General features: G+C 46.4%; 1 protein-coding gene across 1 annotated transcript; it reads right to left on the reverse strand.

The window, feature by feature from the left end:
• Nucleotides 1-614: 614 nt before the first annotated feature.
• Nucleotides 615-7815, reverse strand: LOC138370218 (uncharacterized). The gene is made up of 2 exons (XM_069334214.1): nt 7438-7815; nt 615-704 (listed from the first exon to the last, which is right to left on the reverse strand). Exons 1-2 carry the CDS (start codon nt 7813-7815, stop codon nt 615-617), a joined length of 468 nt encoding a protein of 155 aa, XP_069190315.1.
• Between the last annotated feature and the right edge of the window lie 18959 nt (nt 7816-26774).

Raw genomic sequence — 26774 nt, forward strand, 5'->3', positions numbered from 1 at the left:
ACGATGCAAAGTGGCACCAAATGGCACTCACGATGCAAAGTGGCACCAAATGGCACTCTCGCGGTGCAAAGTGGCACCAAATGGCACTCTCGCGGTGCCACAGCACGCGCTGAAATGCCTGTTTACTCTCACTCTTAAGAGTGATCTTTGTTCATTCAACGAGTGCACTCGAGTTCACAACACACTGAAGTGACGTACACAGGCTAGATGAACACAACCTACAATGTTCACACTGAACAACTCTTTATTACGTAAAGTTCTCCACAGCCAAAGAACCCCAAATGCAGCGTTTTTCGAACGTTCTCAGAGCGTGATAACAACTGGTTCTGATGCAACCCCTCATATAGTCTAGAGCACCTGACTAAACGCAAATGTGCTTATCATAAAAACAAAAATAATTTTTTTTCGGTAAACATCTATATTCGAGATCTCTAAGGTGCGTAGCCTTCTCTGGATAGAGAATTGTATTCGAGATTCCTAAACTGTCTTGATTTGCTTAGTAAACATTTATATTTGAGCTCCCTACACTGTTTTAGAAAGTCTTGCCGTGAGAGTCCAAGTTACGTAAACATATTTTTAATTTCCGGTTGGCATTTATTCTTCCTCATTCTTCCTCATTCCTTTTTCTCTTCCTCCTCCTTCTCTTTCTCTTCCTCCTCCTTCTCTTTCTCTTCCTCCTCCTTCTCTTTCTCTTCCTCCTCCCCCTCGTGAAGAATGGGAGCTTATGGACATGTATTTACTACAGTCTAATACCATTTTTCTGTAAGCAAATCAAAGACCCATTCATTGTAACTCACCGTCTCTCTTGAGATAATTTACAGGAAAATGAAAATTGGGGGGGGGAGGGGGTTTCCTCCACCATTTGTGAAGACGAGGTAAACAATTTCTCACAAATACAGAGTGCAGGCGATGAGTCACAATAACGTGGCAGAAGTATGTTGACCAGACCACACACTAGAAGTTAAAGGGATGACGACGTTTCGGTCCGTCCTGGACCATTCTCAAGTCGATTGTGATACGACGAAACGTCGTCGTCCCTTCAAAATACAGAGTCATTCAATACTACGCACAACAGTAGTCAAGTCCAAGAAAACATTAAGTGCGTCAAACAATAACTTAAATTTCTCCCTCATTCAATAAATTTCTAAAACGTTTTCGCCTTTAAAAAAAAAATAAAGCATTAAAATGACATTTTCTTTTAAAGGAATAAGTAAGACTTCAGCTATCAATGGATATCAGTTATTCATCTGGCTGGGAAATCTGGGTTGACTGACTGGGTTGACTACCTGGCTGGCTGGCTGGCTGTCTGGCTGGCTGGCTGGCTGGCTGGCTGGCTGGCTGGCTGACTGGCTGGCTATGCGGGTTTTGGAATGCTACAGGTTCGCATTCCACCAGTCACCCCCTACACGACAGGAAACGATATGAAAACCACATCACGTGGAACCTTAACTCTCTCTCGATACACCTAAAAAAAATAAAATAAGAAAAAAACTGTCTGCAGGTCCGGACATTCCACAAATATATGAAATTACGACTGTAATCTGATCAGCATTCGTGTAATTATGCTACTGTAATTGGTTAGATATATTGGTAAAGTTGATTTACTCTCAATTTTTATAAATCTGCTTTTATAAAGTAAATCCGGTTAATCCACTGCTTTACAATATTATTTGTGTTCATTATTTGTGAGGAAAGGGGGAAGGGAATGTAATCACCGACGAGCCCATAGCCCATAGCAACACTATTGCAGAGTTGCATAGTGTTGTAGCCACTGTGAATGGCCTCTTTGAACATAAGAACAAAGGCAACTGCAGAAGGCCTATTGGCCCATACGAGGCAGCTCCTATTTATAACCACCCAATCCCACTCATATACTTGTCCAACCCGCGCTTGAAACAATCGAGGGACCCCACCTCCAGCACGTTACGCGGTAATTGGTTCCACAAATCAACAACCCTGTTACTGAACCAGTATTTACCCAAGTCTTTCCTAAATCTAAACTTATCCAATTTATACCCATTGTTTCGTGTTCTGTCTTGTGTTGATACTTTTAATACCCTATTAATATCCCCTTTGTTATGTCCATTCACCCACTTGTAAACCCAACTGAGCCACAGAGCAACTTTGGACCTACTGAGCCACAGAGCAACTTTGGACCTACTGAGCCACAGAGCAAAACTGATCCTCTCTAGTTTGACTTCTTCTTGACAAGTCGAATTCGAGATGGCAAGACTTACTCATGAAAACCATATTTTTATATGTGGCGACAATATGTGGGCGTGTGTGTATATATACGTATATGTGTGTACGTGTGTATATACATATGCATGTATGTGCATGTGTGTATTTGTAAATTTAATATCTGCAGATCCCACAAGTAACAACAAACCCATTCGAAACGCTCAACGGAACACAGAAGATACCAGACCCGTCTCAAGATTACGTTAAAGCCGTGCAAAAGACCCGTCTAAAGCCGCACAAAAGACCCGTCTAAAGCCGCACAAAAGGTGCAGTTCACATTCCGCGCCACCGTCCAAGACGGAAGAATTCACTTGTCGCTTGAAAAACGGATCTCCAAGGCGTGTCAACCGGGTAACCCACAAACGTATAATTAGCGAATAAAAACACAGCTATAGCCCACAACCTCTACACTTACGAATGGCGGTGATATGAAGAGAAGGGATGATTTAAAATGGGGGATACTGATGAATTGAGAGAGGGGGTAGAAATAGGGTGGCGTGTCTAAGGTCTTCTTCTATTACCGTGATTTAATCCCACAAGTCTTCGACAGCCTCATTACAAGGAGTATTTCCGGTTGAATGGCCGATGGGGATGGATGGTGTAACAGCTCCCTGGTTGACTACAGGTTGAGGGAGCCAATGAGAGGAGGCAAGCATGTGGTGTGTGGAAAAATAGGGGAAAAACGGCTTGAAAAATTGGGAGAATTCAAAGAGGAAGCGAATGGCGAGATGGGATGGAAATAGGCTGGTAGATGAGGGGGAATAGGGGGTGAAATATTAGGAATAGGGACGAAAATGTGTAGAGCGAAACGGGAAAGGTGGAAAAGAAATGGCTCGGGAGACTGCTAAGGGTGGAAACTGAGACAATAAGGAATGGGAGAAGAGAATATGGAAGGCAAAGGAACAGAAACCATTAAATTAAATACGAAGAGGAGAGACAAAAACAACAGAAGAGTGGAATAGAGGAAATGACAAAACGAAAAGGAATGAAGGAGGCAAAGAATAGGGTACACCCTGCGATTGGTGAGGCGAACGAGCAAATAGAAAGTTAAAGTGGATTTGAGAAGGGAAGTGGAAGAATGGAAGAGGAGAAAAGAGGGGATGAGGAGAAAAGAGGGGATGAGAAGAAAGGGGCAGAGAGATAAAGAGGAAAAGGGGAGGGAATGTAAAATGACTTAATATACATATGAGTATATTAAGGGAAGAGAGAAAGTGAGGGAAAGAGAAAGGGGGGGTAGAGACAGGGGGAAAAGAGAAAGGTAGTAGAGAAAGAAAAAGGAGGGTAGATAAAGAGAAAGGAGGGTAGATAAAGAAAAAGGAGGGTAGATAAAGAGAAAGGAGGGTAGATAAAGAGAAAGGAGGGTAGATAAAGAGAAAGGAGGGTAGAGAAAGAGAAAGGAGGGTAGAGAAAGAGCAAGGAGGGTAGAGAAAGAGAAAGGAGGGTAGATAAAGAGAAAGGAGGGTAGAGAAAGAGAAAGGAGGGTAGAGAAAGAGCAAGGAGGGTAGAGAAAGAGAAAGGAGGGTAGATAAAGAGAAAGGTGGGTAGAGAAAGAGAAAGGAGGGTAGAGAAAGAGCAAGGAGGGTAGATAAAGAGCAAGGAGGGTAGATAAAGAGAAAGGAGGGTAGATAAAGAGAAAGAGGGGTGAAGAAAGGAGGAAGTATAAAATACAGAGTGGAGAGGGAGAGAAAGACAGAAAAAGAAGATTAGAGAGAGAGAGAGAGGAGTGTAGAGGAGAAAGAGGAGAGGGCGTAGTCACCTGCCAGTAGGAAATGCCTCACAGCCGGACAGCCAAGATCTTATGGATGATAATGACCATAAATACTAAATGCAGTTATTACCGCGAGACTCGTGTTCGTCCCGGTTTACCGCCTCACCCTAACAAAAATTGTTTAACCAAAATAAATCCATATGAAGTCTTATTTCGCAGCGGGGATTATATATATATATATATATATATATATATATATATATATATATATATATATATATATATATATATATATATATATATATATATATATATATATATAGTGTGACATGTTGGCAGTTTATGTTGTTCTGGTTACTTCCGTTCCTGTTGCAGGGTCATCCCAGTCCTGCTTCTGCATTGGCCCGGGGTCTTGATAGGTAGAGTGTAATTTTCCAGCCATCAATAACCAGCTAATACACAGTTACACACACTACCCACTTCAAGACCCCGGGCCAATGCATCAGGGTGAAAGAAATTCTGCTCATTTATTTCTGCCTCTGCCGGGGATCTATTCCGGGCCCTTAGGATTGCGACCCCAGAGCGCTGTCCACTCAGCTGCAAGGCCCCCTTAGCCCCAATCCCCCCCCCCTGTGTGTGTGTGCCATTCCCCTGCCCCCTTCCCCCAATTCTTCCCCATCTCCTTGCCGCTCCTTCAGACATCGTGCGAACGCTCCGACGAGGAACTTGTAAGGAATTTCCCATGCCTCAAGTCGCTTCACGAAACTACCGCACCTCGGGCCATTTAAGACGATGGCTGGGATTGAGAGCCCAAGGCACCGCTCCTGTGCCAGGTAAGTCCACTATGGGCTCACCATAGCCCGTGCTACTTTGGAACGTTTGTTCTAAGTAGCTGAATCTATAACTACAGCTACACTGTTGCCACCGCGAAGTGTGGGTGATCGGAAGGGGTGAGAGCTCCGTCTCTCGTCGCCAAGACACGTGAGCGAGATTAAGAGGAACCACAAATTTGAAGACGTCGTTCAAGGAACGATATGTAGTAACAACCTCGTACTACAAGGAGGGGGGGGGGGGGATTGAGAGTGAAAGACCAACTTTCCCTGCGTCTCCAAGCAACTTTCCTTGCGTCTTCAAGGCATATTATTGACCGCGCTGCATTTTACCATCGCCAAATTCAGTAACAACGGCATTTTAACATCGTGGAATGCAGATGGAGTTCGTCATCTAATGGGCGAGTGACATGGCAAATTGTTTACCCCCCCCCCTACCCCCCCCCCCCCCCCACTCTGAATCACAACGACGTCCTCACGAGCGACAATTGTGTACATGATTTGAGAACAGATGTATTTGTGGAAGCCACTGACACACATTGGAACTAATGGTTCAAAAATGTGGTAAGTGTCTCATTCCACAATGTAACCATCTTGTCTGGCATTGGTCAGAGTGATTAGTTGAGTTGTATGATTGTAATAAGACGCTCGGAATGATCTTGGTGAGGTTAGATGTTTTATGTGGACATATTTTTTTTTTGAAAGCAAATTGTCTGCCAATGTTATTTTCATTGAGTTCAAGTGTGTTGTCGAAGTGCACTGGTGAAGTGTGTCAGTGTGTCAAATGGTGTCAGAATCAATTATACTCTGTCAAATGGTATATATGCTGTAATATGAGTCCAAAGAGACCGTGAATATACTTCGTGGTGGTCAAGAGTCGTCTACTGTATATATATATTATTAATATATATACCATTTCCAATGGCCAGTTTACCCATAAATGTACAAATATTTTCTTCCATTTTGATAAACATTACCAATGTATATATATATATAAACTGTTGCAAGGCTAAGCCCCTAGCAGGGAATGCGCGCCATAAATATTTTCAATGTATCTGTCTATGATGCAGAGGATATGACATTATAGGTGGCATGTTTAAGTCAAGTTCAGGAATAGCGAAACTTGACCAACATTACCTTGGGCTTGGGTCTTTACCAATCCCAGTACACAGAGCTACAGAATTCATTTTTTTCCTCCTGATATATTCTGGTGCTTCTAGTTTCTGTTATCTTACTCGCTACAGACCCGGCCTGTACCGCTATATGTAATTCCAGGGTACAGCAATCTATACACACACACACACACACACACACACACACACACACACACACACACACACACACACACACACACACACACACACACACACAAAGGTAAATAGTTACATGAGCAGCCCGTCCTCCTAAACTTTTCCCAACGTCAAGAAACTGTCGTACTAATGTACCCTTATCCTAACCCCCACCAGAGGACCTAAAACAGAAAACGGGACAGTATGTCAATTTCGCGAGCCGCTTCCATTTTCTGGTACGCCAAGAAAATTTTTGGCCTTATAGGCAGAGTAAACCCAAGTATTCTCTTAGGTAGAGAACCCAAGCAACCCGCCTAACCTAACCGAATTGATGCATTAGAAAACGTTACCCGCTACTTTACACGGTAGCTAATTTGTACGTTGAGATCCATATCGTACAAAACTCGACGCATTAATTGAGAGGACAGGTTGGACTAAACACTAATTCTATATCTAATTGAACTGTGACAGTTCAATTTAGACAGACAGGCTACATTGAAAGTGCAATACTGTCTCAAGCCGTGACTGGCGTCCAGGGCACGGGAACTTGAATGTTGTTGTTGTTGTTGTTTAAGATTCAGCTACTGGCAACTAAAAGTTCCAAGTAGCACGGGCTATGGTGAGCCCGTGATGGACTTACCTGGCACAGGAGCGGGGCTGAAACTTGCGTCAATGGGGAAGGGGGGGGGAGGGAACCCATTATATATGTTCATCTTAGCCAAGAACATATGTGGTGTTCTTCACTCTTACTCAGCTCTTACAGGGCTGAGTAAGAGCTTTACAAGGCTGGAAAGTTCTTACTCTAACAGGTGGTCAAGAGGAGGAGTGGGGAGGAGGAAGGAGGAGGAGGTGGTGGAGGAGGAGGAAGAGGGGAAGGTGGAGAAGGGAGAGAAGGAGGTGGGGGAGATTGAGAAACAGGAACAGATGGAGAAAGAGGTGGAAGGCGGAAGATACCGAGTAAGTGAAAGATAGGGGAGGGGGGGTAAGGAGAAGGTGAAAGATAGGGTGGAGGGGGTAAGGAGAAGGTGAAAGATAGGGGAGGGGGGGTAAGGAGAAGGAAAATAATGAGGGAATGAGAAAGATGAGAGTAGAGAGAGGGGGGAAAGGGGGTTGGTAGTGGGGGGGGGGGGGGTTGACACGTGACCCTGCTCTTTGTGACCACTTGTGTGTGTCATGACAGACAAGCAGCTGATGTGGCATATGTTCATAGTAACTGATTGTGGGAAGTCACGAGTTTACACGTACGCGCGTGCGTGTGAGAGAGAGAGAGAGAGAGAGAGAGAGAGAGAGAGAGAGAGAGAGAGAGAGAGAGAGAGAGAGAGAGAGAGAGAGAGAGAGAGAGAGAGAGAGAGCTTGAAATAGTGCGTACAGGTGCGTGCGAGAGCTTGCGTGCAGGGGCGTGCGAGAGCTTGCGTGCAGGGGCGTGCGAGAGCTTGCGTGCAGGGGCGTGCGAGAGCTTGCGTGCAGGGGCGTGCGAGAGCTTGCGTGCAGGGGCGTGCGAGAGCTTGCGTGCAGGGGCGTGCCAGAGCTTGCGTGCAGGGGCGTGCGAGAGCTTGCGTGCAGGGGCGTGCGAGAGCTTGCGTGCAGGGGCGTGCCAGAGCTTGCGTGCAGGGGCGTGCGAGAGCTTGCGTGCAGGGGCGTGCGAGAGCTTGCGTGCAGGGGCGTGCCAGAGCTTGCGTGCAGGGGCGTGCGAGAGCTTGCGTGCAGGGGCGTGCGAGAGCTTGCGTGCACAGCTCCTCACGCGCATCATGCACGCCTGAAGGTCCGGAAATACTTGTGCACGAACCCCTGAACAATTTCCTGCACGCGCAAGTAACACACACGTGCACGTGGACACGTACACGTCCAGGCCCGCCTACCCGCGCGCGCGCGTGCACTCTTGCCCGACACACGACCAGTCAACTCAACTCTGTAAAGCCACAAAGAACATGTATACTCTTCAGATGTTGGTTTACAAATCTACAAGAGCCGCCAATGGTCTCCCGTAGACATGTAAACTACGTTGTCACTGCATTTTTTCTATCGAATATTCCGTTGTATATATATATATTAAAATCTTATTAGAAGTTGTATATATTATTGTATGTATATATATACATATATATATATATATATATATATATATATATATATATATATATATATATATATATATATATATATATATTAGAGTCTCCATTAGAAATTCTAACTATCTTTCCTTGTTGCATTCATAGTCCTTCTTACAGTGTGATCCATTGGACTATTTTTGACTGCTTCTCTCACTTTATTTCAGCCCAATCGTCTCCGTCTACCCCCGTCATATCGCTCAAAAAATTGCACTCACAGAAACTTGATTTAAAAATAACGTGATGTATCAATTAGAAAATCAATGAGAAATCACTTAAAAATCACCCAATTCTCCCCCCACACACCATTCACTCCCCCCCTCTCCCTCTCACAAATACCCCCTTCCCCCTCCCCAATTCCTTACCCCTTCCCCTTTAGATTCTTACCCAACATCGCCAGCGGTGCAATTTATACCCTGAAAGCATATTAATTGCAAGTCTTGCACACCATGCAATGGGTGATCAGAGTTGGTTATGGACGTGTAGGTGGCAGCAGAGTGCTTGCGCTTGCTCTAAGATTCAGCCAGGCATACGGGTGTGTTGAATCTTGGTGGGGATATGGGTAGGAGGGGGGGGGGTGATGAATCTGTATGGGGGGGAGGGAGGAGGGGTGGTGTTGACTATGGGGGTGGGTGTTGCATCTGCAGGAGGTGGGGGGAGGAGGGGGGGAGTTGAATGTGGTGGGGGTTGGGGGAAGGGAGGGGTAAATGAACATGGGTGTTGAATCGTGGGGGGGGGGGTTGTCGAATCTAGGGGGGTGTTGAATCTTGAGGGGTGGTGAATCTAGGGTGAGATGACGAATCTAGCTGGATTTTGAATCTGAAGGGGGGATGTTGAATCTTGGGATTGTTGAAATACGGGAATGTTCAATCAAGAGGGTGTCGAATCTTGGAGCGTGTCGAATCTAGGGGGGCACTGATTCTTGAGGGGGTATTGATCCTTAGGAGATGCTGAATCTTGCAGAAAGGTGGGTGGGGGATTGTTGAATCTTGGTGAGAGGTGAACCTTGGAGCTTTGACCCAAGGGGGGGTATATTCAATGAGTGATTTGAACAAGGGTGTATTGAACCAAGGGTGGGGGGGAGGGGAAGGGGGTGTGGAAACAGGAGAGGATGTTGAACCAGGCGATATTACACCGTAAGTGTTGAACCAAGTAGGCGTGATGAACCGAACTGGGGACGACAGGGGTTGGGGGGTTAGGGTGGGGTAGTGAGGTAGGGGGTTGGGGGGGATAGGGCAGGGGTTCACGACGTGAAGAAACCATGTCGCGTAACACAAAGGAAATACAAGATTTACCAACACTACCGTAATGGGAAAGAGAGAGAAAGAGAGAGAATGTATGCACCGAGAGGCGTGGCTCACTTCATGGTGCATATACCCTGAAAAGTTTACCACTGACGTACGTTCAGGGGGACAAAAAAAGGCTTACTGATAGAACAATGAACCTTAACAACCGTGCACAGGTTGAAGGGCTTTTATCCCCTCAAACAAACCCGCACTCCGAGTCAACAGCAGTAGTCAGGATGATGGAGCCTCGGCCTACAGAACAAGCATTCATGCTGCTATTAACCTACTCCCAGAAACCCGACCAGTTCTCAGCCCTCGCAGACCTTCTCGCCTGACTGTGCCTGTCTGTCTGTCTGTCTGCCTGCCTGCCTGCCTGTCTGTCTCTGTCTGTCTGTCTGTCTGCTGACGGCTGGGGGGGGAGAGAGCTTATATACCTGCTGTGAGATATCAGGCGCAGCTATAGAACTGTGAGATATCAAAACTCTCCATAGCACAGGACGGTCAAATATATTATATATATATATATATATATATATATATATATATATATATATATATATATATATATATATATATATATATATATATTGACCAAGCATGGCAAGATCATGAACGACTAAATAGAGAAAAGCAATCAGAGGTCGTTGTCAACAGGGTTATTAATACGACCACGACAACCATGAGAAAAATAACAGCCACTGACGGTCCCTTAACGACCCCCCCCCCTACAACCACCACAACAAGGCCACAACCCCCACAGCAACTTCCGAAACACCTATATCCACAAGCTGGGTCAAAAGACCACCCATAACAGCTTAATCTTCCCTTTATCTGCCTCAGGATGCCCAATCACATCAACCTTCCCCCCCCCCCCCCCACCCACCCATACCAACTCTCAAAAAAGTAACACGATACTTGACCACCCACAACAAGCTGCTACACCCCTCTGCAAGGCCCTCCCACGGCAAGGTATATATATAGACAGTCTCTCTCTCTCTCTCTCTCTCTCTCTCTCTCTCTCTCTCTCTCTCTCTCTCTCTCTCTCTCTCTCTCTTTCAGCAGCTATCTAGGGCATGTTATTGTTTAATAAGATTCGCTACTTGGAACAAAAAGTTGCAAGTAGCACGGGCTATGGTGAGCCCGTAGTAGACTTACCTCGTCAGGTGTATGGTAATTAAGAGTATGGAAAGGCCGCACTCCCACCCCCTTTGGAATGTCGGTAGGTGTCTCGCGGTTGTCAGGCGTCAGACTCAGGGTGTTTGGGATGCTGGCAGTGATGGAGCAAGAGATGATGATGATGCCCGGTTCATCTCCCCTGGTGATGCTCTGCTAGCTTCTTTTTTTTTTTACACCCCCCCCCCTTATCATCAATGTCTTGATCGCAGTCTTGGTATCTTTAGTTGTGTATTATTGCACAAGATAACGATTTATGCTACTGAAACTACATCTGGTACCCCCCCCCCCACATTGATGCTAGTACAGTGACCACAATACCGAAGTCACTATACACGCGGTGTATGGAGGAGCCACACACACGAGTGACCAGACACGGTACACAGTATGAGAGACTGTGCAAGACACACAGTAATACTCCACAACACACACACACACTATAATCTATACACACTATATAGTATAGTGTGTGTAGTATATATACACTATACTACACACACTATAATCTTGCATGATCGAAGCAATAGTCATGCAGATCTAACGCACCGACCTGGCTTCATGCTGCAGGGTCGGCGTTCGATCCCCGGCTGTCCAACCGGTTCGCGTTCGCTTATAACTGTAAAAGCATGCACTTAGAGAGAGAGAGAGAGAGAGAGAGAGAGAGAGAGAGAGAGAGAGAGAGAGAGAGAGAGAGAGAGAGAGAGAGAGAGAGAGAGAGAGAGAGAGAGAGAGAGAGAGAAAGAGAGAGAAAGAGAGAGAGAGAGAGAGAGAGAGAGAGAGAGAGAGAGAGAGAGAAAGAGAGAAAGAGAGAAAGAGAGAGAGAGAGAGAGAGAGAGAGAGAGAGAGAGCACTGCCGTCCCCCTCCCCCCCCCCCCCACATAGGCCAATATATACCCTAGAAGGGCACCACATGAAGGGTCCTCAGGTCAATGTTATCACAATGCTCCGATATGTTGGCGTTCTCTTGGTTCACATCTATACACCTCATTTCGAGGGGAAGGATGGAATGGTATGGAAGAGTCGGATGGGAGGGGGATAGGGGGGATGGGGGGTATAGAGAGTTTATAGTAGGTCGAGATAAGGCAACAAGTATAGCGGGGAGGTGTTACAGTTGACTAGCCGCCGGCTTCCTGTCCAGCGACGTGACCACTAGTGTGTGTGTGTCACAGGTAAATTCAGACGAAGACTTCTGGTCTCTGCGCTTATCTATCAGTACCTATATGAGCCTTTGAGGTATATATATAATCCTATATACGACCCCCCCCCCCCCTTCCCCTTATCACGTGGAAGGCCCTAGCAACAGCCTGTCCGTTGCCAACCATCGGGAAGAATGTGTCAGGGTTAGAGGCTCGAGGGAGGCCAGCCCCCTCTATCCTGGTGGTCTCCGAAGGGCCCTCCCAAGACGGGGCCCTCCCAAGACGGGGGCCCCTAAACTGGACCACCCTATCACTCCTGCTTCTACGGTTATGTCTACATTTATTCATCATTTATCCCTTTATTCCAATATCAAAGTGTTCAGTGAGGATCCACAAGGTCTTCTCGGAGTACTCATTATTTTCTTCTCCGAGGCTATGGGTCCCCTTGCACCAGAGGTGGTACCCCCCTTTTATTCCTCTCTATATATAACATTCTTCTGCTGTAGCTGTTTGTTTGGTTTGATTATTCCTATTCTTATTTCCTTTCTCCTCCTCTTCTCTCTTCCCAAGAAACAACTGTTCACCTGGTGAGAAAACTACCGCTCGTGTTAATTACCCGTAAGGCAAAGAGGATAATAAAAAAAAATAGCCATCTGTCACAGGTCCATTAACCCGCCCCACCGACCTGTCTGTCTGTCTGGTCGTCCGGCTCTGAACCAACTGCATTAACCGAGTCGTTACAGGTCGTGTAAGCCACAAACGACCCTTAACCCCCCCCCCCTCCCCACAGAGTCGTCTGGTCGTTCCGGGACCTCCTTTGAGGTGTCTTCCTGCAGGTGTTCCGTTATCGTCGACGACTTAACAAGGTTGTCGTTGTACGGTGATTTGTGTTCCCCCTTCGTCTGTAACGACTCGGGAACATCTTGGAAGAAATGGTTAAGGAATTTTAAACAAAAATGTAAACTCCAGAAGCTTTTCAGAGTGAACCCTGAGAAATCTTAGGGGAGGGGGGGGGGAGGTAAATAAAATTGAAAAAAATAGTAAATATGCATGTCGACGTTCAATCCCCGACCGTCCACAAGTGGTTGGGCACCATTCCTTCCCCCCCTGTCCCATCCCAAATCCTTATCCTGACCTCCTTCCCAGTGCTATATAGCCGTAATGGCATGGCGCTTTCCCCTGATAAAGAGAGAGAGAGGGGGGGGAGGGGCTGAGAAAAGGGAAAGGCGAGGGTGATAATAAAAAATTATTATTATTTATTTATTTATTTATATTTTTGACTTTTGGGTTAGTAAAGAAGATGGTGCAAGTGGAGGAAAAAGATTGGAAATGGGAAATACAGTACCAGTTATGATAGCAGGCGGGCTGGTTGATACCTGGTATCAACCTGGTATCAAGCAAGGGCTATCCGCCTTGCTGACACGATATTGTGTGTGTGTGTGTGTGTTTACTAGTTGTGTTTTTGCGGGGGTTGAGCTTTGCTCTTTCGGCCCGCCTCTCAACTGTCAATCAACTGTTTACTAACTACTTTTTTTTTCCACATCTCACACACACACACACACACACACACACCAGGAAGCAGCCCGTGACAGCTGACTAACTCCCAGGTACCTATTTACTGCTAGGTAACAGGGGCACTTAGGGTGAAAGAAACTTTGCCCATTTGTTTCTGCCTCGTGCGGGAATCGAACCCGCGCCACAGAATTACGAGTCCTGCGCGCTATCCACCAGGCTACGAGGCCCCACAACCTCGTGTGTGTGTGTGTGTGTGTGTGTGTGTGTGTGTGTGTGTGTGTGTGTGTGTGTGTGTGTGTGTGTGTGTGTGTGTGTGAAAACTTACCTAATTGTACTCACATAATTGTCCTTGTGGGGGTTGAACTCTGGCTCTTTGGTCCCGCCTCTCAACAGGTGTGTGTGTGTGTGTGTGTGTGTGTGTGTGTGTGTACTCGCCTAGTTGTACTCACCTAGTTGTGTTTGCGGGGGTTGAGCTCTGGCTCTTTGGTCCCGCCTCTCAACCGTCAATCAACAGGTGTACAGATTCATGAGCCTATCGGGCTCTGTCATATCTACACTTGAAACTGTGTATGGAGTCAGCCTCCACCACATCACTTCCTAATGCATTCCATTTGTCAACCACTCTGACACTAAAAAAGTTCTTTCTAATATCTCTGTGGCTCATTTGGGCACTCAGTTTCCACCTGTGTCCCCTTGTGCGTGTTCCCCTTGTGTTAAATAGACTGTCTTTATCTACCCTATCAATCCCCTTCAGAATCTTGAATGTGGTGATCATGTCCCCCCTAACTCTTCTGTCTTCCAGCGAAGTAAGGTTTAATTCCCGTAGTCTCTCCTCGTAGCTCATACCTCTCAGCTCGGGTACTAGTCTGGTGGCAAACCTTTGAACCTTTTCCAGTTTAGTCTTATCCTTGACTAGATATGGACTCCATGCTGGGGCTGCATACTCCAGGATTGGCCTGACATATGTGGTATACAAAGTTCTGAATGATTCTTTACACAAGTTTCTGAATGCCGATGAATTCCATATGTGTGTGTGTGTGTGTGTGTGTGTGTGTGTGTGTGTGTGTGTGTGTGTGTGTGTGTGTGTGTGTGTGTGTGTGTGTGTGTGTGTTGCAGCATACATGGACAGGAGAGAGGGGCTGGGAAGGGCAGGGAGGGAAGGGGGGACCATGTGGGACGGGATGTGAAAGGGGGGGGGAGGGAAGGTGGGAGGGGGAGGGGAGTGTTAGGATTGAGGCGAGATAATGGCCTTCCAGGCGACAGGGAAAAATGAAGAGAACTGAATTAAGTTATTTTAAGCCTCATGTTCCTCTCAGCGACGTAGGTGGGCTGTGACACAAGGGTAAGGGGGGGGGGGAGAGTAGACAAGGGGAGACGGGTAGACATGGGGTAGAGGAGTAGACGTGGAGGGGGTAGTAGGAGATGTAGTAGATGAAAGGGAAGTGTAGAGTAGGATGGTAGGGGGGAAGGAGAGGCTTCTGGTCCCTGGAGATCCCTGTAGCTTAGAAAAAAAAAAGTGATGGAGGAACAGGTAGGTGGGAAGGACGAAAAGGTAGGAGAAGATGGAAGGGAAAGGAGGAAAGAGAAGGGAGAGAATGTCGAGAATAAGGGAGGGGGGGAAGGAGGGAGTTACTCAAGCCACACAAGCCTCCCCACCACTCGCTTTCACATAACCAACCTGCACACACGACCATAAGACGCCATTATGCCTCAAAATGACAGTATTCGTCAGGGACAAAATACAGAGCACCAGATTACAGTGGCTACATAGGGGAGGGGGGGGGGGGGTACAATATTCGTATATTTTATTAAAGCCAATTATTACACCCACACAATGTTTTGGTCGTTAGAACCTCGAGTCATCTTCAGGGGTCAGGCGTATGTCTCCTTCAGGGGTCAGGCGTATGTCGCCTTCAGGAGGGGGGTCGCGCGCGTCAATTACCTAAGCTAGTATATATCGGTGAATACCCACTCCCTCACACACACCCTTACTGTCCCTGCCTCCCCCCCACCCCCCTGCCTCTCCCCCTCCCCCCCCCCCTGCCTCTCCCCCCTCTCCCCCAGCATCAAACACCAGTTGACGTCACTCCAAACACAAATAAAACACCATAAAATCAACGTCCCGCATATGGTTAGTTCGGCGTGTCCTGCGCCTTCGTCAGTCCCACTCCGCCTCTACACCTTCAACGCTGAGAGGTGGTTGCTGAGAGTAGCCGTATGGAGTATTCACAGCGGCAACTACTACTCCAATACACGTGTCTACAGGTGCGCGTCGACAACACCTGCGAGACAGGTGTCCTACGGGTGACGATGGTTAAGCTGCTGCTGCTGTTGACCGCAGCTGCGTCTTCTGCCTTAAAGGCCACGAGGCTTGCTAATGGCACTTTAAACACATCTTTTGACGGTCGTAATAGGTCCTGTGGCGCCCTTTAACGGATGCTCAGACTCGCTGGGGATCTGAGGTGACCACCTGCCTTATAGGTTGAAAGGGGAGGAGAGGGAAGGGGGGAAGAGAGGGAAGGGGGGAGGAGAGAGATGGGGGGAGGAGAGAGATGGGGGGGAAGAGAGAGATGGGGGGAGGAGAGAGATGGGGGGAGGAGAGAGATGGGGGGGAAGAGAGAGATGGGGGGAGGAGAGAGATGGGGGGAAGAGAGAGATGGGGGGAAGAGAGAGATGGGGGGAGAGAGAGATGGGGGGAAGAGAGAGATGGGGGGAGGAGAGAGATGGGGGGAAGAGAGATATGGGAGGAAGAAGAAGATAACAGAGTGAGAAAGAAAGGAGAGAAGAGAGGATGAAATCTTTTGAATTTTGTTTCGAGTTTTTGTGTTTCTGAAGATGGGACTCCACGACGGGGGCTGCATACTCTAAAACTGGTCTCATGTAGGTAGGTGTACAACGATCTAAATGCCTTCTTATTTAGGTTCCTGGATGATGTTCTAACTTTTGTTAGTGTATAGTATGCTGCTGATGTTATTCTATTCACATGAGCCTCTGGCGTTAGGTCTGGGGGTTCACTACCAGGTCTCGTTCTCTAGTCGTTATAAGGAGGTAGTTCCCCTTCATCGTGTACGGTCCTTTTGGTCTCCTGTTATCTGTTCGCATTTCCATCACCTTACACTTGCTGGTGTTGAACTTCAACAGCCATTTCTCAGACCAACTCTACAGTTCATGTCGTCCTCGGAGAATCTTACAATCCTCATCTGTCACAGCTGTTCTCCTTTGTTTTGCATCGCTTGCAAACACCGACATACAGGATTCAACTCCTGTAGATAAGTTATTTACCTAAAAGAGAAGTTGTATGTGACCTTGAGGTACTCCGCTTGTTTCCCTACGCCAGTCCCTCCCTCACTTTGACTCTGACTCCTGTCTGTTAGGTAATTCTTTGTCTCACATCAGTGTTTTTCCGCTACTTCCACCTGACTCTGGAGTTCATTTAGCAATCTCGTGAGGTACAGCATCAAAGGCTTTCTGACAGTCCAAAAATATGCAAACTTTCTCTGTCCCACATTATTTTTGTTTAATGAGGCATATGACTAGTCTTGCCATCCTTATTCTTTCGAGTACTTTACAAGGCTTGCTTGTCAGTGATACTGGTCTGAAGTGCCTCTTCTCTATCTCCTTCCGTGAAAATTAGTACCACATTTTCCTTCTTCCAACAGTTGGGTAATTCTCTGTTTTCTATAATTCCTATTATTAATTATATTCCTAACTATATAATATTCCTAACTATTAATAATAGTAATTCCCGGCGGAGGTGGAAACAAATGGGCAGAGTTTCTTTCACCTAGATGCTCCTGTTAACCTAGCAGTAAATAGGTACCTGGGAATTAGACAGCTGCCACGGGCTGCTTCCTGGGGATGTGGTTGTGTGTGTTAATGAGAAATATATGAAGTAGATACAATAGAGTAAAAATAGATTGGTTTGAAAGGCGGGGTCCAAGAGCTCCAGCCTGCAGACACAAATAGTACACACACACACACGAACAAATCCACAAGGGCCGTGACGAGGATTCGAACCTGCGTCCGAGAGCATCCCAGACACACACACACACACACACACACACACACACACACACACACACACACACACACACACACACACACACACACACACACAGGTAATGACAAGTCCACTACGGGCTCACCATAGCCCGTGCTACTTGGAACTTTATGTTCCAGGTAGCGAATCTTAAACAACAACAACAAACAGGTACTGAACAGGTACCTCGACTGCACCTGATGTATGTGCGTCCTTCGTCCTGATTACATGTGCAACTTAATTATCTCGTCAGGTCAAATTAATAGACCATTGCAAGAGTGGGCTGTTCCGCGTTGCAGATGTGTTGCTGCGGCCAGCGATTCCCGGGGCGCTTCTCGCCACTCCTGTGGTGCTGGACTCGACTTGAGAATGGTCCAGGACGGACCGAAACGTCGTCGTCCCTTCACCTTCTAGTGTGTGTGGTCTGTTCAACATACTTTAGCCACGTTATTGTGACTCATCGCCAGCACTCCTGTGCCAGGTAAGTTACGGGGTCACCATAGCCCGTGCTACTTGGAACTTGTTCCGAGTAGCTGAATCTATAACAACAACAAGGTCCTGGCCAGTTACAAGTCTCGCGTCTGGACAGCGGTAGAGCCAACCCAGTCTTTCTTAAAGGCTTTTTTTTTTATTAATTTATTGTCCTAGGCCTATAAGCCTCTACAACAGCCCCGCAAGAAACATGAATCATACCAGGAGCTGTTTTGGACCTCGGAATCATGTCCTCAAGCCAACATAGGCCTGGTCGAGGACCGGGCCGCGGGGACGCTAAGCCCCGAAATCATCTCAAGATAACCTCCCCTCTCTCTTCATAGTAACATCATCTCCCCTACCATCTACCCCTGTTACATCCTACCCCCCTTCTCTCCCCCCCACCCTTTCTCAGAAACTTCCCTACCTTCCCCTCACCTGTGTGGGGAGGGGGGGCAAGGGGGGGGGGGGGTGCGGACATGGTGCTCCTGGCGGTGGCAGAGAACAACAGCTGGTAGATGAGACTGTGTTGGCGGGCACACCCCCCCCCTACCCTACCCCAACACCCCCCTCCCCCACCCCACCCCATCGCTCCCTGTCCTGGCCGACTCTTGTCTTGCCCTCTGCCCATCCATCACCTTGCCTTGCCCTCTGTCTACCTATACCCATCACCTTGCCTTGCCCTCTGTCTACCTATACCCATCACCTTGCCTTGCCCTCTGTCTACCTATACCCATCACCTTGCCTTAACCTCAGCCGCCCTACCCATCACACCTTGCCCTCGTGCTGAGCTGCCAGACGCAGCATTATGTCCGCTTCTGAACTCTGAGCCGGTCGGGATTCGGGATTCGGGAGCCGGTCGGCCGAGCGGACAGCACGCTGGACTTGTGATCCTGTGGTCCTGGGTTCGATCCCAGGCGCCGGCGAGAAGCAATGGGCAGAGTTTCTTTCACCCTATGCCCCTGTGACCTAGCAGTAAAATAGGTACCTGGGTGTTAGTCAGCTGTCACGGGCTGCTTCCTAGGGGGTGGAGGCCTGGTCGAGGACCGGGCCTCGGGGACACTAAAGCCCCGAAATCATCTCAAGATAACCTCAACATTACCTAACCTTACCTAAACTAGTCAAATTTACCTTAACCCAACATATTAACCCTATTATATCCCAATCTAAGTATACCTTACCCAATCTAAGTATACCTTACCCAATCTAAGTATACCTTACCCAATCTAAGTATACCTTACCCAATCTAAGTATACATTACCCAATCTAAGTATACCTTACCCAATCTAAGTATACCTTACCCAATCTAAGTATACCTTACCCAATCTAAGTATACCTTACCCAATCTAAGTATACATTACCCAATCTAAGTATACCTTACCCAATCTAAGTATACCTTACCCAATCTAAGTATACCTTACCCAATCTAAGTATACCTTACCCAATCTAAGTATACCTTACCCAATCTAAGTATACCTTAAATTAAACAAAGCGATATAAGCGGGTGAACGATTATAGATACGAGTTAAGAATACACAAAACAGAAGGATAAAGGCGTATAACAAAGAGACTATTAACATGATGCTAAATATATCGACACGAAACAGGGGGATACAAATTGGGTATGTTTAGATTCAGGAAAGACCTGGGTAAATACTGGTTAGGAAACAAGGTGGTTGATTTATGGTGCAAATTACAGGCTAACGTGATAGACATACGATCGCTGGAGATGTTTCAAGCGAAGGTCAGACAAACGTATGAATGATTTTGGCTGGGTATAAATAGGAGCCTCCTTAAGTGGACCCTAAAGACTTTATATAGTTTTCTTTGATATGTTCTGCACAATAAATATGGAACGGGGCAATATATTACATTTAATCTATATTTATAAATTAAAATATCTTTATCAATCTGATGTTGGCTGTCAGACGCTTCGGGCTAACCTCACCCGATTATTAACAATAATTACTCTTGGGTACGTGCCCATCATCTCTGTGTCAGAGTTGTCATAAATGACACGAGTGCCACTTGATACAATACCAATGAGACCCCCTCTCATGACAAATCTTACACAATCTTATTAACTGATCTCAGGATTATTTTTGTAGGGACAGCGAGCAGCATTATGCAAAATTCAAAAAATTCTGTCATACTTTGTTAATCATATATTCATAGTGAAATACACACCTCCACCTTCCAAACCTGTACACCCGCTGCCTCCTCAGTGTTGGTCCTCACACACACCTCTGTACCATGATACAAATTGGTCGAGTGGTTAAGGTACCGAGTACGCCAGTTGCATAGTGCTCCTGGCTGTCTGGGTTTGAATCCTTCTGGGGGGTGTGGAGTTTTCAGTTGCATATTTGGCTTGGAGGATAATTCAAGCTTGTTCGCATATATTGTGTGTGTGTGTGTGTGTGTGTGTGTGTGTGGTACAATATTCTCATGACTGACAGAGTTACAATCATTCTGGGTTTGGATGAAACACATGCGACTGGAGTGTGGTGATTGGTTGGTTGGTAATAATAGTGACTGGATGATTGATTGGTCCCGCTTTGTGTGGTTGGATGGTTGATTGATTGGTAGACTCTGGTGGACTATTGTTAGTTGATAGTGCAGGTTCACCGGATTGTAGAGATGGTGGTAGTTCGATAGACAGAATAGGGTAGTAGCAGGGGGTGTTGATTGGTGTTGTGGTAGACAGTGAAGATTGGTCGAGTACACACGTTTTGTTGATGGTGGTAGATGATGGTAGATGAATATTGGTTGATTGGGTGGTATACAATACTGAAGTACTGGGAGGTATACTAGGAGGTTAACCAAGTTGATTAGCTGGGTAGTATACACGTTTGGCAACCCTGTAATTGGTGGTGGTCGGGGTAGTCAGGTATTCTAACCCCCACAGTAAACACCTGAATCTTCAACTATAATCACACACCTGATGCCTCTGTTCACCTAGCGGTAAATAGCTACCTGGGACCCTGTCAGCTGTTGCGGGCTGCATCCTTGGGCTCGTGTGAAAAAATATATATATGTAGTACATATGATAAGAGAAAAAAAAATTGGGTGGCAGTTAATACTTGTGGCAACCGATGGTTAGAAAGGCGTGGTACAAGAGCTACAACTCGACCCTGCAGGCACACTCCGCTACCTGGCTCGGTTAGCCTCGATGCCCTCCTATCCTGACCCCCAAACACAATGGTGTCGACAGGGATAGTGACACGTTGATAGTGACATGTTGATAGTGACCATAGTGACATGTTGATAGTGACCAGGAAGATAGCGATAAGTCCAATACTGTTCTCAGCCTTTCCATCGCCAACAGAACCTAAACACCTAACCTAACCAATGCCTAAACATGCACAATATGCTAATACATAATAATATTAATTTATATTGGAGAACGGTTCTGTTTTGAATGAAGAGAATGTTAAAATCGATGACTGCATCTTTGGGGTCGACCGCTGGATGGAATGGACTTGGTCCAAGGATGACTTGGTTTTTCAATGACTTTTCCCAATCACGTGATATATATATATCAAGGATATCCTAATTATCCTTCAGAAGTAGGCGTTGCTAATTTACTGAAGGATAATTAGGATATCCTTGATATATATCACGTGATTGGGAAAAGATTGGATTGGAGTGGAATGCCGTCCACTTGCTATGGAAACATTCTTATGAGGATCTTAGTACCGCAGAATTAGCACTGTGTCAAGAAGGCATCTAGTATTTAATGAGAAGATAACGATGTTAATAGAAGTATAAACATTTTCCAACATATCAATATATATACATTTTGCTATAATTCAATAGAATTTGCGGAAAATCTACAGAGAAATGGAAGATGAACGTTTCGTCCGATCAAAACCGTTGTCAACACCAATTCTGTTCCTTCAACAGAATTTATTTAACATGTTAAACATGTCAATCTCCAACGAAAACAAGTGTTAAATAATAATAATAATAATAATAATAATAATAATAATAATAATAATAATCATAATAATAATAATAATCATACAAACCACGTTATAAAAAAAATCCTAATATGAACATACTAAAATTTATCACCTTATAAAACGGAAAAAAAAAAAAAATTGCCCAACCACTTCAGACTGACCGCGGCTCGAAAGTTGGGGAACAATTGCTGTTAGAAGCGATGGCAAACACCCCTAATCCTTTCCTTGAGGGAGTGCATCTGGAGGCGAAGGATAAGGATCTTAATCCTGTATCAGTGGTCTGTCTCTCTCTCACCCACCTGCAAGTAATATGGTATGCACCTCTTGGGGGAGGGGGGGGGGAGGATGGGGCTGGGGTTGAGGGGGGAGGGGGGTGGGGCTGGGGTTGAGGGGGGAGGAGGTGTGGGGAAATACCAAGGTGGGGTGTATGTGGGGAATCCAAGAGGATTGGGAGGGGGGGAGGAATGACCATGTTTGTGATATATTTCACTACGTAAAGTACAGTGGGTTATAGAGGAAGCCAATCAGAAGTGCTAATCAGAAGTCCCAATCAGAAGTGCCAATCAGGTTTACCTGTACAATGGCGTACATATCTTATGTGTGTCTTCCGTCAGCAGGGCTGACAGTCCCTGCTGCATGGTGGCGTACTGGCGACATACTCGCCCTGCGCCTCGCGAGTGACTAAATCCTGCTTCGAGTCCTGACCAGGGGGCGCTAATCCTTAGTAACTGTTCGCCCAGCAGTAATTGATCAACTGGTAATTGGCCGATCGGCGGATCGTGTTCCAAGGGAAACCAGTAGGGTAAGAGAAAATCATTGAAACAGAACCGGGCTCGAACCAGCATCCTGGTTATTCCCTTAGACGTTCGCCTAGGCTGTGAACCACGGTCCCCAGGATGCTTGTTCGATTTCCCGTCACGCTCCAATGATTTTCTCAGGGATTTATCACATTAATTGTGATTTCCTGTGTGTGTGTGTGTGTGTGTGTGTGTGTGTGTGTGTGTGTGTGTGTGTGTGTGTGTGTGTGTGTGTGTGTGTGTAATTACCTAAGTGTAATTACCTAAGTGTAGTTACAGGATGAGAGCTACGCTCGTAGTGTCCCGTCTTCCCAGCACTCTTTGTCATATAACGCTTTGAAACTACTGACGGTCTTGGCCTCCACCACCTTCTCATTGTATGTGTGTGTGTGTGTGTGTGTGTGTGTGTGTGTGTGTGTGTGTGTGTGTGTGTGTGTGTGTGTGTGTGTGTGTGTGTGTGTGTGTGTGTGTGCTCACCTAATTGTGCTTGCGGGGGTTGAGCTCTGGCTCTTTGGTCCCGCCTCTCAACCGTCAATCAACTGGTGTACAGATTCCTGAGCCTACTGGGCTCTATCATATCTACACTTGAAACTGTGTATGTGTGTGTGTGTGTGTGTGTGTGTGTGTGTGTGTGTGTGTGTGTGTGTGTGTGTGTGTGTGTGTGTGTGTGTGTGTGTGTGTAGCAGGGTTCGTAAGACTTATCATGAGCTATATGAAGGGAAAGCTCTCAGTCTGCTAAATAGTTTCAACAGTCATCTATTCCTGTACCCACCTGTGAAAAAAGCTAAAAGTGCATAGTTGGTACTTTGTACCAACTATGCACTTTTCAAACTTTTCAAAAGTATTTATAAGTACATCTTAGAAATCGGCCACAGAAGGTTGTTATAGTTATTTTACTACCTTGAGGTGCTTGAGGTGCTTCCGGGGCTTAGCGTCCCCGCGGCCCGGTCGTCGACCAGGCCTCCTGTGTTCGTAAGCTCAAGTTATTAATATATCACATAACTGTTACATAAAAAAGGTCTTACTACTGTGTGTATTTAATAGAATTTTGTTTACAAATAATGGAATGGTACAATTAATGGGAGGGTACAGAAAAAGGAATGGAATCAACAGAGACAAAAAATTGGAATAGCTGAAATGGTAGTAAATGAAAGGTGGGAATAGAGTATTCTAGAAGGGAAAGATATTATGAAAAGAACTCGGAGGAAAGGAAGGAAGAAAAAAGGGATGCCGTTTAAAGAGTGAAAGGGGAAATGGGGTGGAAGGGGCGGGGGAGAATAATGAAAAGGAAGAGACGAAGAGTAAAATATATCCTGATTGTCTTTTAATAATGTCACCTGTCAGTTACCCATGTCATTCCTCACAGCCTTCCCCATTCACCTGTTCCATGTCCCCTCCCAGTCTCCTGTTCCATGTCCCCTCCCAGTCTCCTGTTCCATGTCCCCTCCCACTCTCCTGTTCCATGTCCCCTCCCAGTCTCCTGTTCCATGTCCCCTCCCAGTCTCCTGTTCCATGTCCCCTCCCAGTCTCCTGTTCCATGTCCCCTCCCAGTCTCCTGTTCCATGTCCCCTCCCAGTCTCCTGTTCCATGTCCCCTCCCACTCTCCTGTTCCATGTCCCCTCCCAGTCTCCTGTTCCATGTCCCCTCCCAGTCTCCTGTTCCATGTCCCCTCCCAGTCTCCTGTTCCATGTCCCCTCCCAGTCTCCTGTTCCATGTCCCCTCCCAGTCTCCTGTTCCATGTTCCCTCCCAGTCTCCTGTTCCATGTCCCCTCCCACTCTTCTGTTCCATGTCCCCTCCCAGTCTCCTGTTCCATGTCCCCTCCCACTCTCCTGTTCCATGTCCCCTCCCAGTCTCCTGTTCCGTGCCACTCCCAGTCACCTGTTAACCTGATCTAACCTATCATAACCTCCCTTAACCAATCCTGACCTAACTAATCCTGACCTAACCCGACCTAATCTAACCAAATAACCTAAACTATTCAATACTATTGGAATATATTTTATGGTTTCAATAAACTTACTTCAATGTGAACATGAGAAAAATGTATAGAAGAATTATAACGTCGTAATATTCATGCCAGCAACTGCGACCAGCCGCGTCCAACAGCCTGGTTGACCAGACAACCAACCAGGAGGCCTAACCGGAGACCGGGCCGCGGGGACGTTGATCCTAGGAACCATGGCGAGGTAACCGCAAGGTATAACAAGCTTTGGGTCCTGCTGATGTATTTGTGTAGGGTGTTGACGGGTAGCTCAGCCAGCGGGGCCGTCCTTTCATCCCTGGATGAGACTGATGAAGCGATAAGTTGACCTCTCTTTCACTCTGTTCTCCCGTGACCTGACTGACCTCCCCCCCCCCCCCGGTGACCTCCCAGTCTAATGACCCCTCGGAGACAAGGGGCCTCGGTGTGTGTGTGTGTGTGTAGTTTTCTATGAATTTTTTTAAGGGTATCTATTATGTTAAGTATGTCACCTATGCACATATTTAATAAGTCAATATTGACTTATTAAATTTGCGAGAACGGGTTGACACATTACCTAGTTGTTCTTGCGGGGGTTGAGCTCTGCTCTTTCGGCCCGCCTCTTAACTGTCAATCAACTGTAACTATCCAACTAGTTCAACCCCCCCCCCCCCCACACACACACACACACACACACCAGGAAGCAGCTCCGTAACAGCTGTCTAACACCCAGGTACCTATTTACTGCTAGGTAACACGGGCATTCAGGGGTGAAAGATACTTTGCCTATTGTTTCTACCTGGATCGGGAATCGAACCCGGGCCACAGAATTACGAGTCCTGCGTAATTACAAGTAATATACTTGTAATTTAATAATATATTACATTATATCATCACAGTAGTAATGCCAAGCAAATAGTTGGTGTTAACAAAAATTTATTCGATTAACTCGTATAATTTAGTTTTTTGTTATTGCAATACATTGCAATAAAACACGTCTCCGTGGTGTAGTGGTAAGACACTCGCCTGGCGTTCCGCGAGCGCTATGTCATGGGTTCGTATCCTGGCCGGGGAGGATTTACTGGGCGCAATTCCTTAACTGTAGCCTCTGTTTAACGCAACAGTAAAATGTGTACTTGGATGAAAAAACGATTCTTCGCGGCAGGGATCGTATTCCAGGGACCATAGGATTAAGGACTTGCCCGAAACGCTACGCGTACTAGTGGCTGTACGAAGACTGTCTTACGAGACGTCTTACGATAGCCCTACATCGTAAGGCCATTGTGTTACGACGGCCTTACGAGGCGCTAGCCGCTGCAACTCTCACTATTGCTGTCTCCTTGTTTGCTGATCTTGCTTAAACATTTGTGAAGAAATCACTAACAGTTTAGCCAAGAACCATTTGCAATACCACTGACGACGCCAAGGAATGCCGCTACACCCCCCTCTCTCGCTCTCCCTACCTCCCCCTCCCTCTTCCTACCTCCCCCTCCCTCTCCCTACCTCCCTCTCTCTCCCTTCGCAAAACATTATCTTCGCCAACGCCTCCGTTTTCTACGGGGTCGGTTTTCAAGGCAGCATTCTTGACATATCCGTTGACGAAACACGATCTTCAACCGGACACGGAAGGTCGAGGTAGTTGCTGGTCATGTCTCATCAATTAAGTCAGCTAATTACATACCTGCAAGGTATTTAATTACCTCCCCACCCCCCCCCACCCCGGCTCTTATCACCTTTCCTAATATTGTTATTCAATATAGCAAGATACAGTTTGGTCTCCCTAATCGGCAAACATTGAAATGGCATTGGAGGCCTGGGGCCAGATTCACGAAAATACTTACGCAAGCACTTACGAACCTGTACATCTTTTCTCAATCTTTGGCGGCTTTGTTTACAATTATTTCACAGTTAATGAGCTCCGAAGCACCAGGAGGCTGTTTATAACAATAACAACAGTTGATTGGGAAGTTTTCATGCTTGTAAACTGTTTAATAAATGTAACCAAAGCCGTCAAAGATTGACGAAAGATGTACACGTTCGTAAGTGCTTGCGTAAGTGCTTTCGTGAATCTGGCCCCTGGTCGATGACCGGGCCGCGGGGACGCTAAGCCCCGGAAGCATCTCAAGGTAAGGCAGTAATCTGTATTGCAATGTTTGTTTCAAAACGCAGGCGTTTTCTTGGTAGTGGTTTGGTATGGCAAATAGTTGAATGGTAGTAGTCTATATTGCAAAGTTTGATTTAAAAGTTGTCTAGCCCAA

The sequence above is a fragment of the Procambarus clarkii genome, chromosome 31 (genome assembly GCF_040958095.1).
Source record: "Procambarus clarkii isolate CNS0578487 chromosome 31, FALCON_Pclarkii_2.0, whole genome shotgun sequence".
Lineage (NCBI taxonomy): Eukaryota > Metazoa > Arthropoda > Malacostraca > Decapoda > Cambaridae > Procambarus > Procambarus clarkii.

Bases quoted from the DNA above. Each gene is read 5' to 3' on its own strand.
- LOC138370218 (XM_069334214.1), bottom strand. From the start codon at position 7,815: ATGCGCGTGAGGAGCTGTGCACGCAAGCTCTCGCACGCCCCTGCACGC. The intron at 705-7,437 runs GTACGCACTATT...ATTCTTCACGAG, and splicing joins GCAAGCTCTCGCACGCACCT to GGGGAGGAGGAAGAGAAAGA.